The following is a 10,608-nucleotide window of genomic DNA, read 5'->3' as shown; positions in this document are numbered from 1 at the left end:
ACGGAGGTGAACGTGTCCGATAGACCCGTGACTCAACAGGGTATGATGGGAATGCGTGTTGGCACTGCCGGACCTGGTCGACAGGTCCAAGACGCGTCGTTCTTTAAAGGAAAGCTACATAGTAAGACAGCGGAGATCACGAGTGAGATCGAGAAGCTACAGCGAGAAATTGAGCAGGACGCTAAGGATAAGGCGCAATGTGCTCAACTGGAGCGTAAATACGAGACTATGGCGCTCGAAGTGCGCGACTTGGAAGGCCAATTGGCCGACTATAACTTGGCAATGGACAAGATGCGCAGCGCCACGGACCCGGCCGAGATCCGCCAGGTGCAGGAGCAATTGCATCAACGCAATGCTAAAGAAGCGGAAGACGTGGATCGGGTCTTCTTGATGAATAAAGAACAGGAGAAGAGTGTGCGTACGATGGAGACTGAGATGACGGAGATCCACGGCAAACATCAGGACAAGATCAACCAATTGGCACCGCAGAAGCTGCAGCGTTATAAGGAGTTACTAGAGGAACATCATCAATCCGAAGTGGAGATCGAGGCTCGATCCCAGGAACTGGAACTGGTCATGCACGCGATCCACCAGAAGGAAGCCGAGCTGAGCTCCGACCGCTACAGGGACGAGTACGAAGCTCTGGAGCGTCAAGTTCGCCGTCTCCAGAAGGAGCGCGACGCTGCGGCTGAAGACGCCAAGACGGCGCAGATGGATCCGAACGAAGCTCGTGCGGTGTTGCTAGCTAAGGTGAAGGACGACAAGGCCAAGATGGAGGCTCTAGAAGGCGTATTACAGTCCGCAGCAGCCGAGAAACAGGAGCTGACCAAAGCGTTGGCTGACGTTCAGAGCGAATTGGACGAACGTGCAAGCGGTAGCGACCCAGCTCACAAATACGAGGCCTTGTTCGCTAAAGACAAGGAGATGACGACGTTTTTAGAGCAATTCCCAGCTAAAAAGGAGGCCGAGATGCAAGCTCAACATACAGCTCAAGGCGTGATCGTACAGTTGCTGGAGCACATTTCAGCAGGTATGGCCAAGGAGGATAAACTACCGGGTACGAACGCTGCAAACCTCGAAGAAATGCGACGCGACTTGACGTTTAAAGAGCGACAACTCGAGTCTTCCGTCACGACCAAGCAGCGCTTGACTATGGAGCTACAAAAGCGCCAAGCTGAGCTTGATAAGGTCAATACATTGGACGCCAAGATCGCGCTGGAACTCAGTAGTCTGTTGCAGAAGATGGACACTATGACGACCGACATGGTCGAGTTCGGGAAGATCGACTCGCTCCAGGAAGTGCACGCACAGACCAAACAGCATTTGCTGCGTTTGAAGAAGCAGTACATTGGCCGTCGCGATGCTATGCGCCAACAGGTCACGGCATTGAGCACTCAACTGGAGAATTTGGTGCACGAGACAGCTCAACAGGAGACAGCCAAGAATTTGGACGCACTGGAGCAGAAGCTGCGTCATCATGAGCAGAACATTTTCCACTTGAAGGAATACATCGACTCCAAGTCCAGAGAGGTCGACTACGAACACCTCAAACAAGATTGCTTCCGTACGCTCCAGGAACTCAACACGCTTCATGTGGCGCAGCAACAGCGTCAGCAGCAGCTCAACCTTGGGATCGCAGGAGGACTTTAAAAAAAATTAGGCCATGGAGACTTGTATGAGTTAGAAAGGTTTAATATCATTTGCATTTGCTACTTTACTACTCCGAAGTACTTAGTACTCAGTGAGCACTACTCACAAACAATGGTTAAACGAGAGCCATTTCAAAGTGCATTAAAAAACTTGTAGTACTACTACATGTAGTAGTAAGACGGAAAATTCATTTCCCAGTTATTTTTCAAAATAAAATATCCCACAGTGAGCTAGCTACCCCGCTTTATGCGTTCACCATTGCGACGTTGACGTCGTTTTGGTGCACTAAATCTGCCTTGATAGCTTCGCTCTCCTCTGTTTTCCCAGATGTGTAACCCAACGAGCTCGTAGTCGAAGAAGGAGTCGTTCGATCGGTGATACTGTCCACAGTGCTCTCGGTATTCCTAGTGCACATACTCTGAGACGTCACCATCGGCTTCTCGGGGCTCCCAGCATCCTCATTCCCGACACTAGCCGTAGTGGACGAGTCCTCCTCTGCAACTTGAGGGAGTGTGGACCCCGGAGCAGCGAATAGACCCTGGAATGCCTCAAAGTCCACATACCCATCGCCCTTAGTATCAACCGACGCAATCATCTCCTTGACCTCCTCCGCTACCATCGAGTTCTTGAACACATCCTGCAGTCCGACAAGCGACAAACGGCCCTGTTTCTGGCCGTCTAGAATGCCGAAAGCCTCCTTAATCGTACTCTGTCCAATGTCACGTTGGTCCATGACAGCAGCAATGAACTCCAGGTAGTTAATGTGGCCGCTTTTCGACTGATTAATGCGCGTGAAAAGCTCCCCAGCATCGGCATTCGAGACTCCACACTCCACTAGAGCGCTGCAGAACTCATCCCGCGATACAGAGCCTTTCTTGTTACGGTCCATCGAGTGGAAGACCTCGGCTGCCATTTCTTGTTGAATATGGTCCTCCGAAATCCCCAAAGCCACAGATAGCAACGCTGCTTGTTTCATTTTTCGACATTGACTGAAGCTCAACATGTTGGTTAGTAACATGCACTTGTCGCTCTGCAGACGTGCAGCACCAGAGCCATCTGCACTCGCCATTTCTCCTTCATTAAGCCATTTGTGATCCAAAGCTTGTTCGGCTGAGAGTCGCTGGTCCACATTTTCCTTCACTAATGACTTGATGAAAAGGATTGAAGCAGGAGAGAATTTCGACCACACGTCGTTCTCAAAGATCAACACTCCGTCGTAGATGTTGCCCATGGTCTCGTCGATCGTCGCTGCGTGGAATGGAGATACCCCGGTGAGTAACTCAAAGCAAATGACTCCGACACTCCAGAGATCGCACTTTTCGTTGTAGTCTCCGTCTAGCACTTCAGGAGCGACGTAGTCGATCGTTCCCAATGGTTTTTCAAGCTTCTCACCGCGTTTAAAGCGTGTGCTGAGACCGAAATCACACAGACGGAGAGATCCCGGGTTCTCGGCGTTCTCTAGTAGCAAATTCTCGAGCTTTAGATCTCGATGCGTGATGAAATTCGAGTGCAAGAAAGCTAGTGCTCTGAGTAGAGCACGGATGATCTTCCGTACGTCGTTCTCGGAGAACGTGCGGTGTTCCTGGTACAGATGATCGTACAGCTCTTTGCCCTTGCAGAGCTGCATGATCATGTACATGTGCTCTTTGTCTTCGTACGAGGCGATGACTCGCACGATCTGTGGGTGATGCAGTCGCTTGAGGATGTTGATCTCGTTGCGTAGTGCGTCCCGGTCCACTTCGTTGCTCAAGGCAACAACCTTGACGGCCCATTCCTTGCCAGATTTTTTACTCACGGCGTGTTTGACGCAGCCGAAGTGGCCCGTGCCGATGGTGGCGTCGAACTCGAAGAACTCGTTGATGTCGTCCACGTACTTGTGCTGGATGAGGTCGGACGTCAGGTCGTCACGCAGACTGCCGCGTGCTTCTCGCTGGGTCGGCGCAGCGGTGGAGCCCACGACGGCGTCGGCTTTGGACTGACGGCACCCCATTGTTTATTGTTTTTTTTTTCCTTTGCAATGTAGGAATGAAAGCTCCGACTGCACAGAAGAGAGAGAAGACGGTAAGATTTAATTAAATGGCAGGGGCGAGGCAATGCGCTCCGTTGGGTAAAAATACAATGTGCTTCCCACCAGGTGCCAAATATAGCCCGGCTCAGGGACCAAGGTCTCCGAAGATGTGGTGGTCTGGTTGTTTTGCTGCCGTGCGTCACGCCACCTGGAGCTTTTTCTTGGCTCTGCTTGATCGAGGACTTTACACTCTCTCGATCGACGTTGGTTCTTGCTGCTCAACGGCAGATTGAAGACTGAAAGGCGACGGCAGCGTAGCGTTTGCGCGGCTTTCTCAAGAGTGAGCGACACGTTACGTAAACTTCATGTTTGTATGGGGTGTCAGAGATGGACAGAAGGGAAGGTGGCCCTTTGCTCCACGAGCCATTTGCTTGCTGGTCAACGGGATTCCTCCAGGTGGAGCTATTTGGGCCCTACAATGCAGCATGCCAATGTGTTAGTGCTCTCATATGCAAGGCTATGCTGGATTCTCCCAGTGGTTTGTCTCGTTTTGAGACGGACGCGTTCATCGTCCGAATTGAAGCGATGAACACCAAGCATTCTGATCTAGAAAAGCATTGCGCCACGTATTCTATTGGTTTCGATGAGTCACTCGTATTGTTCTCTACGACGTGGCGGTGAAGTTAAACTTGAAGTCGCTGTTCGGTGGTTCCTCCGTCGCCACTGCCGTCTTCTTGCGCATCTCGCGCTGTTTAATCGCCGCCAGGTTCCGCCGTCCCTGGCCGTATCGAAGGTGCATCTTGGCTACTTCGGACTCGGTGCCTGTTGCTTTACGGAGTTTTAGGAACGACGACCCCGTCGGTTTGACTGTCGTATTGGTCACCTGCTGCTTTGGCGCCGATCGCTTAGAATCCTTTGCATTGCCCCGTTGTGGTGCTGGCGTCACTGGAACGGTCGATCGCTCGGTCGTAGGAGCCGCTTCCTCGGTGTTCGTTGCTGCTTCGATCTGCGCCTTCTTGGCTCTCCTCTTCTTGCTGCGCTTGCGATTCCGATCGCGCTTTTTGTCGCTCGTCTCAGCGTCTTCGGCAGAGATGCTAAAGTCAAATTTGAACACGGTTTCCGCTGCCTTGCTGGCTGCCTCCAGGATCTCTTCCGGTGTGGCCTCCTCCAGCTTCTCGCCGCGCTCCTCCATTTGCTTCACAGTAGCCATGATTCGCCGCTTGGCCTCGAAATGCGCGGCCAGTGGCGCGCCTGCCGGCGCATCCTGAGTCCCATTCATGTTTGTCTAGTGGAGTGTAGCTTGAATGGGCATTTGGTATATACTCTAATGATAGCACCATATTACTGCGCATCGACGAGAGCCCAGTAGCTATCATTACCGAACACTTAATTCGTACTTAGTGTACTCAATCGTTGGTAGGCACCAATCGCGACTATGACGCTCGTATTCCTTGGGAACTCCGGTACGTGCTCCTTTGCTTGTATTGTAGCGTAAAGGCCTTAACCTAGGAAAGTAGCAGCATAATCTACCGCGCACGCGTTCTGCCTAGCTGTCGACCAATTTTTATTCTCCGCACATGCCTGTGGACTGAGAAATTATGATGTCCATGTTGGTTTCCAGCGCTTCGACGAGTGTCTAAGTCGGTGGCCGATGTGCGCGCCCCGGCAGTTCGGAGACTGCTGGAAGACTTGGACAAGGAAGTGGTACGTATTAAGTATCTGTCTACGTCTTCATACTTGAGTTAATATTGGCTTGGATCGCAGCGTGTGGAGGCTGGAGTGGGCATCGCAGCACCGCAGCTCGCTCACAACCTGCGCATGTTTTTGATGATCAAGAACATGCCGGAGAACGAGGATGATCTGAGCAATTTGGAGTACCAGGCGGTATTGAACCCGGAGATCGTAGCCATGTCCAAGTCGACCAAGCGCGACTTTGAAGGCTGTTTGAGCGTGCCAGGCTACCAAGGCATTGTCAAGCGTGCTGAGGAGATCCGGGTGCAGTACCAAGACGCAGAAGGCCGCAAGATCCAGGAGACATTGACGGATTTCCCTGCTCGCGTGTTCCAACACGAACTCGACCACCTCAACGGCGTCATGTACCTGGACCGCATGGAAACCGGTAGCCTCATTCACAACGAAGAGTTCGAGGCAATGGAGTGGCTAGACATTCAGAAGCTGCTGTTGCAAGGACCCCCAAAGATCCCTCCTCTCATGGTTCCTACGTCCACACAGACCGGTAACACTCGTCAAGGCAAGGGCAAAGGCAACCGTAGCAACAAGTACTAAAGATCACCATAGTCACTTGGAATTTCTTGTCCTTAATCGATAATGCTTTTTAGAAAAAGGTTAAACAAAATACTTGTCAGACCCTCGTTGGGCCGCCTCGAGCCATGCACTGTGGCCTGACTTCCCTCCCTTTTTAATGTGCAAAGCTCTGCTTAGCGGTGGGATGTAGTTCGCAGCGAGGAGTGTTACCGCTGCAACCAGCGCCAAGAACGTCGTCGCATAACGGAGTTTCGTCAGGAACGTTGTCTTGTAGAACGTGTACCCATTGATCATATTCTCTATGCATTCCATCCTCATAGTGATCGGTGTCATGTAGTTCGCTCCATACTCGGCTCTTGCCAGGTAACTCGCATTTCTCGGCACAGTCACAGGAACATTCAGGAAGAACGCCGGCTCCTCGTGAAGCGGCAGCACTTGGTCGTACAACAACCACTTCCCTCTTATAGTACGGTCGTCATTGACCAGCCACTTCGTGCCGCTCTCCTCGTCTACCTCTTCTCGATAAAACCAAATATCTGCGTGGGAGCCCTTGGTTGCTTCGTCCAAGTAAATCTGCACGAGTTCCCGTTCCGTGTGGTACACCACATACACAGGCCTCTGCAGTTCCATATAAGCCTCACGCCGTACAACTTCCGAAAAGTTACTGACGCTGCCGAATTGCTGCATGAAGTCCGTCTTGACCACGCCAATGTCCGAGTCTGTGTCTCCTACGGGGATGCGGCGCTGGCCGCGCATGACGAACAGCAAGTTGCCGAATGCCGCCCAGTACGGCAAGTGGGCGCGTGTACACAGCTGGTAGACGAATCGAGCCAAGTTCTCGATCTCGTAGCGGAACACGGCGCTATTAGGGCAGCCACGCGAGTGGTAAACCTCGAGTGAGACCCCCAAGACGGCAAGTATCGCGCTGAGTATCAGCAGCCCCCACAGTAGGTATAGTCGCTTGGTGCTCCGTCGAGAGACATCACCGAAGTGCACACGCCAGCGAGGATGCACCAGCGCTCCAAGAGCAGCCACGGGCGCGGCCAGAGCCAGCAGGAACCAGTTGCCGTCAGCAATGAAGGAGGGCAGCAGCACCGTCATGGATAGTTTCTGACAGCGATTCAGTTATCGAATTTAGAACGCCATGTTTTAGAATAAATTTGAAACAGCAACGGAATGTTAAAACACAACAAAAAACATTCTAGCGCGTCGAAAAAGTTTTTTTTTCAGGAGCTCTTTGAATCTGCAGAATGAGCGACTTCGACGACGAAGACTTCTCTCTAGGCGAGGACTCAGAGGACGAGCCGTTCGACGAGGCAGAGAATGAAGAAGACTTCGCTAGTGCCAGCGACGAGTCGGACCTGGAAGAACTGGCGCCCACGCCCAAGAAGGCGCGTGTGTCACCCAAGAAACCCATAACGAAAAAGGCACCACCGCCCAAATCCAAAGCAACCGCGAGCTCCAGTTCATCTGTGAAGAAGACGACGACATCGAAGGCTGTCAATTCGACCAAGGCCAAGTCTCCGGCTACTGCAGCCAAGAAAGCACCAAAGCCGAAGCCCATGAAGGCAGAAGACGCCGAGGCTGCCGTGCTGGATTACATGCGCAAGGTCTGAGTGCAATTATTACTGAGGAGCAAGAAATGTTTTGCAATTGTAGGTGTGCTGACTGCTAATATTGTGAAATTCGCAGACGAATCGGCCGTATAGTCTGCTCAATGTGTTCGAGAACATGCACCGAGCTATTGCCAAGCCGTCGCTGACGAAGCTGCTGGACAACCTCGTGGCCAAGTAAGAATGCAATTATAGTCATGTAAAAGAGAATCTTCTAATGTGATGACTATAATTCAGAGAGGAGCTGGTGAGCAAGACGTATGGCAAGGCCAAGATCTACTACATGAACCAGAATAACTTGCCTGTGCCGTCGGAAGAGGAGCGTCTGGCTATAGAGGAGCAGATTAAAACCATCTCTGCAGAGTGTACTGCATCAGAGCAAGAGCTGAAGAGCGCAGAGGCGACGCTTTCAGGCATTACCACTCAGATCTCGGATGCAGATTTAGATGCTGCTTTGAAGCAGCTTGACGAGGAAGCTGCAACCTTAGAGAAGAAAGTGGAGACGTTGGATCAACCTGGCCGAGCCCCTGTGTCGCCTGGCAGGAAAGAAGCACTCAAGGGAAAATTCACCAAATTCCGCGTACGTCTCCTAGCTTTTGTTTGCTTGAATTGGTAACATATTGACATCTCTTTTGTGAAGACGGCGTGGGTACAACGGAAGCGCATCGCGATGGATGGAATTAACCAGATTGCCGACGGAATGGAGAAGAAACCGAAAGCTGTGTTGGATCTGGTCGGTGTGGAGACAGATGAGGAGGCAGGCGTGAAGGCACTGCCAACTATTTAACTCGGTTGGATCGTTCATTGTCTTTACTTAAGTAAGTATTTGACGTTGTTATCCTCGAAGACGCGCCTTGCGTTCCGCAATCTCACGCTCGCGACGGTCTTTCAGGCATTGTTTGTATCGGTCGAAGAAGGGTTGGCACGCGTTCTTATTGTCTTCATTATCTGCAGTAGAGAGCGATAATAAGTAGATGCACCGCTTATTATGGGACAAGTGATCTCACGTACTGATGAGGCAGTTGAGCGACTCGCGTTGCAACTTGGCGCACTCCTGGTAGAGCAGGGCGAATGCACCACCATAGAGTAGTGTGAGTATGCGCACTACAGCTGCGGTGCTGGAGATAGGGAGGTATGTGCACGTACAGCGTTGTCGAACTTGGTAGGCTGCATGTCGAAGTCGATGTGGCCCCTTGATTAGGTTCTGTATACCGGTATTATATCGGTATCGACAAATTACCAGAAAATGACCCAAGTTGAAAGATTGTGCTTTCAATGCGAAGATGCATCCGATGCTGAAGGTTTTCGATATGTTGCGTCGACAATGATTCTGGCCAAGGCGGTTGAGTTGCGGCTACCATATCCGACTAATCCACTTCGAGCACCGTCGACACACCGGAACGCCCGATGGTTGGGAGTTTCGCCGTCACCAATCGAATGCTGCTTGACCGGGGATCCTTGCCTTGAATTGCCAAGGTCTTCGCTGCTACTGAATATTGCTGTCTGTGTCAGCTCATCTTGGCTTGTTTAGGACAATCAACGTGGCATCAGCATACCAACGTCGCACGAAACCGCCACAATACTGACACTAGTGATCCCAACACCAAAGTGCGAAGAAGCAAGAGCAAGTGGAAGCTTCTTGTGTACACCGAGAAGTGCGATGGAAACCATGGGATGCGGTGGATGCAAAGTGTGCTACGTAGATTTCTTTTCTGTCCCAACGGCCTCTCCAGACCCATTCCTCAATTCGCTCCACAAGACCAAAGCCACCTCTCTACCAACCACTTACTCGCTCAACAATGAAAGTCTCTACGATTCTCACTTTCGCCATCACGGTCAAAACTGCAACAGCGCAGACTCTCATTATTACAACCGATGACTGCTCGTCTTGCTCCGTGGGAACGTACTGCACGACCTCGCTTCCACAATGCCATGAGCCACCCATGGAAGACGCGTGCTTTAACTCTACCATCAACGAGTACCAGCTCGGCTGTGCGGAAGGCTACGACTGCTTCGACAACATGTGCGAGTGCGTCATTGACGATTCAGGCCTAACGCCAACCCCGGCTACCGAGGCTCCGACAAGTTACCCTACAACTGCCCCAACAACTGCCCCAACAACTGCCCCAACTACAGCCCCAACTACAGCCCCAACTACAGCCCCAACAACAGCCCCAACAATGGCCCCAACAACAGCACCAACAACAGCACCAACAATGGCCCCAACAACAGCACCAACAGTGGCCCCAACAACAGCACCAACTACTGCCCCAACAACCGCCCCAACGAATGCACCGATCCCCGAGTCTGCCGGGTTTTACTCTCCATGTCCAACCGGAACGTACTGGGAGATCGGAGCTACAGCTTGTCGAGGACCTAGCTATGCCGGCGAGTGCTACAATCCCGCCACGGCCAAGTACCAGAACGGTTGCGCTGCTGGCTTCACGTGCATCAACAACAAGTGCTCGACAATTCCACCAGCAACATTCCCTCCCTCCGTGTGCTATGTGAAGTGCACCGAGTCGGACGAATACTGCGAGAATGGTACCAACTTCTGTCGTGGACCAAACTACGCGGGCGAGTGCTTCAACCCGGCAACTGGGCGCTACCAGAACGGATGTGGAGCAGGATACGAGTGTGCCAACAACATGTGCGTCAGAGCCTAAGCATCGTCCAGTACACAAGCTGCGGAGAAGTGCTTGTCAACGACCGCACTTACATTAACAATAACTGAATTTCACTAAATTCAATGCATTCAGTTCAGTTCAGTTCATTCGCAGTTGGTAGATCTTCCTTGTCCACGATGCGAGCGAACGGGAACGGACCCACGAACTCATAGTGGTTCTGCTTGCGCGTCGACTTCTCCACGTCGCTGTAGTCCAGACCAGGGTAGGACGCCTTGTTCGCGGCGTACGACTGCGCGTGCCACTCGATCTCGAAGTTGTTGACGTAGAAGTTGCCGAACTGCGCCTTGTATTGCTGCTGCACTTCGTACGGGTAGAAGTAGAAGCCGCACACGTCCGGGTCGTTCTCACGCACTTCGTCCGCCACGGGTGACAACACGTACGCGAT

At 52.0% G+C, this 10,608-nt stretch overlaps 10 protein-coding genes across 12 annotated transcripts in view; 4 read left to right on the top strand and 6 right to left on the bottom strand.

The window, feature by feature from the left end:
- The window catches only part of PPTG_11613 (hypothetical protein), a gene marked incomplete at its 5' end in the record, with an annotated part of 6,397 nt that extends 4,684 nt beyond the window's left edge, over nucleotides 1-1,713 (top strand). The window contains one exon of the mRNA XM_008907727.1: nucleotides 7-1,713. Within this exon, the coding sequence (XP_008905975.1) occupies nucleotides 7-1,650 (1,644 nt within the window). The 3' untranslated portion in view covers nucleotides 1,651-1,713. The remainder of the gene's footprint in view (nucleotides 1-6) is intronic.
- Nucleotides 1,714-1,787: 74 nt separating this feature from the next.
- PPTG_11612 (CAMK/CDPK protein kinase) lies at nucleotides 1,788-4,166 on the bottom strand. Its single transcript, XM_008907726.1, has 2 exons — nucleotides 3,782-4,166; nucleotides 1,788-3,688 (listed from the first exon to the last, which is right to left on the bottom strand). Exon 2 carries the CDS (start codon nucleotides 3,638-3,640, stop codon nucleotides 1,895-1,897), a length of 1,746 nt encoding a protein of 581 aa, XP_008905974.1. The 5' UTR covers nucleotides 3,641-3,688; nucleotides 3,782-4,166; the 3' UTR covers nucleotides 1,788-1,894.
- Nucleotides 4,167-4,257: 91 nt separating this feature from the next.
- On the bottom strand, nucleotides 4,258-5,001 carry PPTG_11611 (hypothetical protein). The gene has a single exon (XM_008907725.1). The coding sequence runs from the start codon at nucleotides 4,935-4,937 to the stop codon at nucleotides 4,323-4,325; it is 615 nt and encodes a 204-aa protein (XP_008905973.1). The 5' UTR covers nucleotides 4,938-5,001; the 3' UTR covers nucleotides 4,258-4,322.
- A 9-nt stretch (nucleotides 5,002-5,010) lies between these two features.
- PPTG_11610 lies at nucleotides 5,011-6,075 on the top strand. 2 transcript variants are annotated; one of them, XM_008907723.1, is made up of 3 exons: nucleotides 5,011-5,121; nucleotides 5,280-5,362; nucleotides 5,423-6,075. In XM_008907723.1, exons 1-3 carry the CDS (start codon nucleotides 5,094-5,096, stop codon nucleotides 5,942-5,944), a joined length of 633 nt encoding a protein of 210 aa, XP_008905971.1. In that variant the 5' UTR covers nucleotides 5,011-5,093; the 3' UTR covers nucleotides 5,945-6,075. The 2 variants fall into 2 exon arrangements, with proteins under 2 accessions (XP_008905971.1, XP_008905972.1); XM_008907724.1 differs by having other exon boundaries at nucleotides 5,011-5,362.
- Nucleotides 5,836-7,062, bottom strand: PPTG_11609 (hypothetical protein). The gene has a single exon (XM_008907722.1). It carries the CDS (start codon nucleotides 7,022-7,024, stop codon nucleotides 6,005-6,007), a length of 1,020 nt encoding a protein of 339 aa, XP_008905970.1. The 5' UTR covers nucleotides 7,025-7,062; the 3' UTR covers nucleotides 5,836-6,004.
- Nucleotides 7,063-7,124: 62 nt separating this feature from the next.
- Nucleotides 7,125-9,712, top strand: PPTG_11608. 2 transcript variants are annotated; one of them, XM_008907719.1, is made up of 5 exons: nucleotides 7,125-7,533; nucleotides 7,616-7,713; nucleotides 7,774-8,116; nucleotides 8,177-8,354; nucleotides 8,429-8,797. In XM_008907719.1, exons 1-4 carry the CDS (start codon nucleotides 7,174-7,176, stop codon nucleotides 8,321-8,323), a joined length of 948 nt encoding a protein of 315 aa, XP_008905967.1. In that variant the 5' UTR covers nucleotides 7,125-7,173; the 3' UTR covers nucleotides 8,324-8,354; nucleotides 8,429-8,797. The 2 variants fall into 2 exon arrangements, with proteins under 2 accessions (XP_008905967.1, XP_008905966.1); XM_008907718.1 differs by having other exon boundaries at nucleotides 8,177-9,712.
- Nucleotides 8,372-8,709, bottom strand: PPTG_11607 (hypothetical protein; the record flags this gene model as incomplete). Its single annotated transcript, XM_008907721.1, has 3 exons — nucleotides 8,372-8,484; nucleotides 8,548-8,590; nucleotides 8,683-8,709. 3 exons carry the CDS (start codon nucleotides 8,707-8,709, stop codon nucleotides 8,372-8,374), a joined length of 183 nt encoding a protein of 60 aa, XP_008905969.1.
- PPTG_22974 (hypothetical protein) lies at nucleotides 8,904-9,207 on the bottom strand (the record flags this gene model as incomplete). Its single annotated transcript, XM_008907720.1, has 2 exons — nucleotides 8,904-9,025; nucleotides 9,093-9,207. The coding sequence occupies 2 exons, from the start codon at nucleotides 9,205-9,207 to the stop codon at nucleotides 8,904-8,906; spliced, it is 237 nt and encodes a 78-aa protein (XP_008905968.1).
- Nucleotides 9,713-9,752: 40 nt separating the features above from the next.
- Nucleotides 9,753-10,293, top strand: PPTG_11606 (hypothetical protein; the record flags this gene model as incomplete). Its single annotated transcript, XM_008907717.1, has 1 exon — nucleotides 9,753-10,293. One exon carries the CDS (start codon nucleotides 9,753-9,755, stop codon nucleotides 10,200-10,202), a length of 450 nt encoding a protein of 149 aa, XP_008905965.1. The 3' UTR covers nucleotides 10,203-10,293.
- A 3-nt stretch (nucleotides 10,294-10,296) lies between these two features.
- Nucleotides 10,297-10,608, bottom strand: part of PPTG_11605 (hypothetical protein) — a gene marked incomplete at both ends in the record, with an annotated part of 1,951 nt that continues 1,639 nt past the window's right edge. The window contains one exon of the mRNA XM_008907716.1: nucleotides 10,297-10,574. Coding sequence (XP_008905964.1) covers nucleotides 10,297-10,574 — 278 coding nt within the window. The remainder of the gene's footprint in view (nucleotides 10,575-10,608) is intronic.

Source organism: Phytophthora parasitica (genome assembly GCF_000247585.1).
Source record: "Phytophthora parasitica INRA-310 unplaced genomic scaffold supercont2.27, whole genome shotgun sequence".
Lineage (NCBI taxonomy): Eukaryota > Oomycota > Peronosporomycetes > Peronosporales > Peronosporaceae > Phytophthora > Phytophthora nicotianae.
The sequence above is the reverse complement of the archived record's forward strand: the minus strand, read 5'-3'. Positions and strand labels throughout refer to the sequence as shown.

What these genes read in the sequence shown, in the direction of transcription:
- PPTG_11612 (XM_008907726.1), bottom strand. Translation starts at nt 3,640, where the DNA reads ATGGGGTGCCGTCAGTCCAAAGCCGACGCCGTCGTGGGCTCCACCGCT.
- PPTG_11611 (XM_008907725.1), bottom strand. Translation starts at nt 4,937, where the DNA reads ATGAATGGGACTCAGGATGCGCCGGCAGGCGCGCCACTGGCCGCGCAT.
- PPTG_11610 (XM_008907723.1), top strand. Translation starts at nt 5,094, where the DNA reads ATGACGCTCGTATTCCTTGGGAACTCCG. An exon ending in CGTATTCCTTGGGAACTCCG is followed by an intron (nt 5,122 to 5,279) that starts GTACGTGCTCCT and finishes GTTGGTTTCCAG; the next exon opens with CGCTTCGACGAGTGTCTAAG. An exon ending in AAGACTTGGACAAGGAAGTG is followed by an intron (nt 5,363 to 5,422) that starts GTACGTATTAAG and finishes CTTGGATCGCAG; the next exon opens with CGTGTGGAGGCTGGAGTGGG.
- PPTG_11609 (XM_008907722.1), bottom strand. Translation starts at nt 7,024, where the DNA reads ATGACGGTGCTGCTGCCCTCCTTCATTGCTGACGGCAACTGGTTCCTG.
- PPTG_11608 (XM_008907718.1), top strand. Translation starts at nt 7,174, where the DNA reads ATGAGCGACTTCGACGACGAAGACTTCTCTCTAGGCGAGGACTCAGAG. An exon ending in TGCTGGATTACATGCGCAAG is followed by an intron (nt 7,534 to 7,615) that starts GTCTGAGTGCAA and finishes TGAAATTCGCAG; the next exon opens with ACGAATCGGCCGTATAGTCT. An exon ending in CTGGACAACCTCGTGGCCAA is followed by an intron (nt 7,714 to 7,773) that starts GTAAGAATGCAA and finishes ACTATAATTCAG; the next exon opens with AGAGGAGCTGGTGAGCAAGA.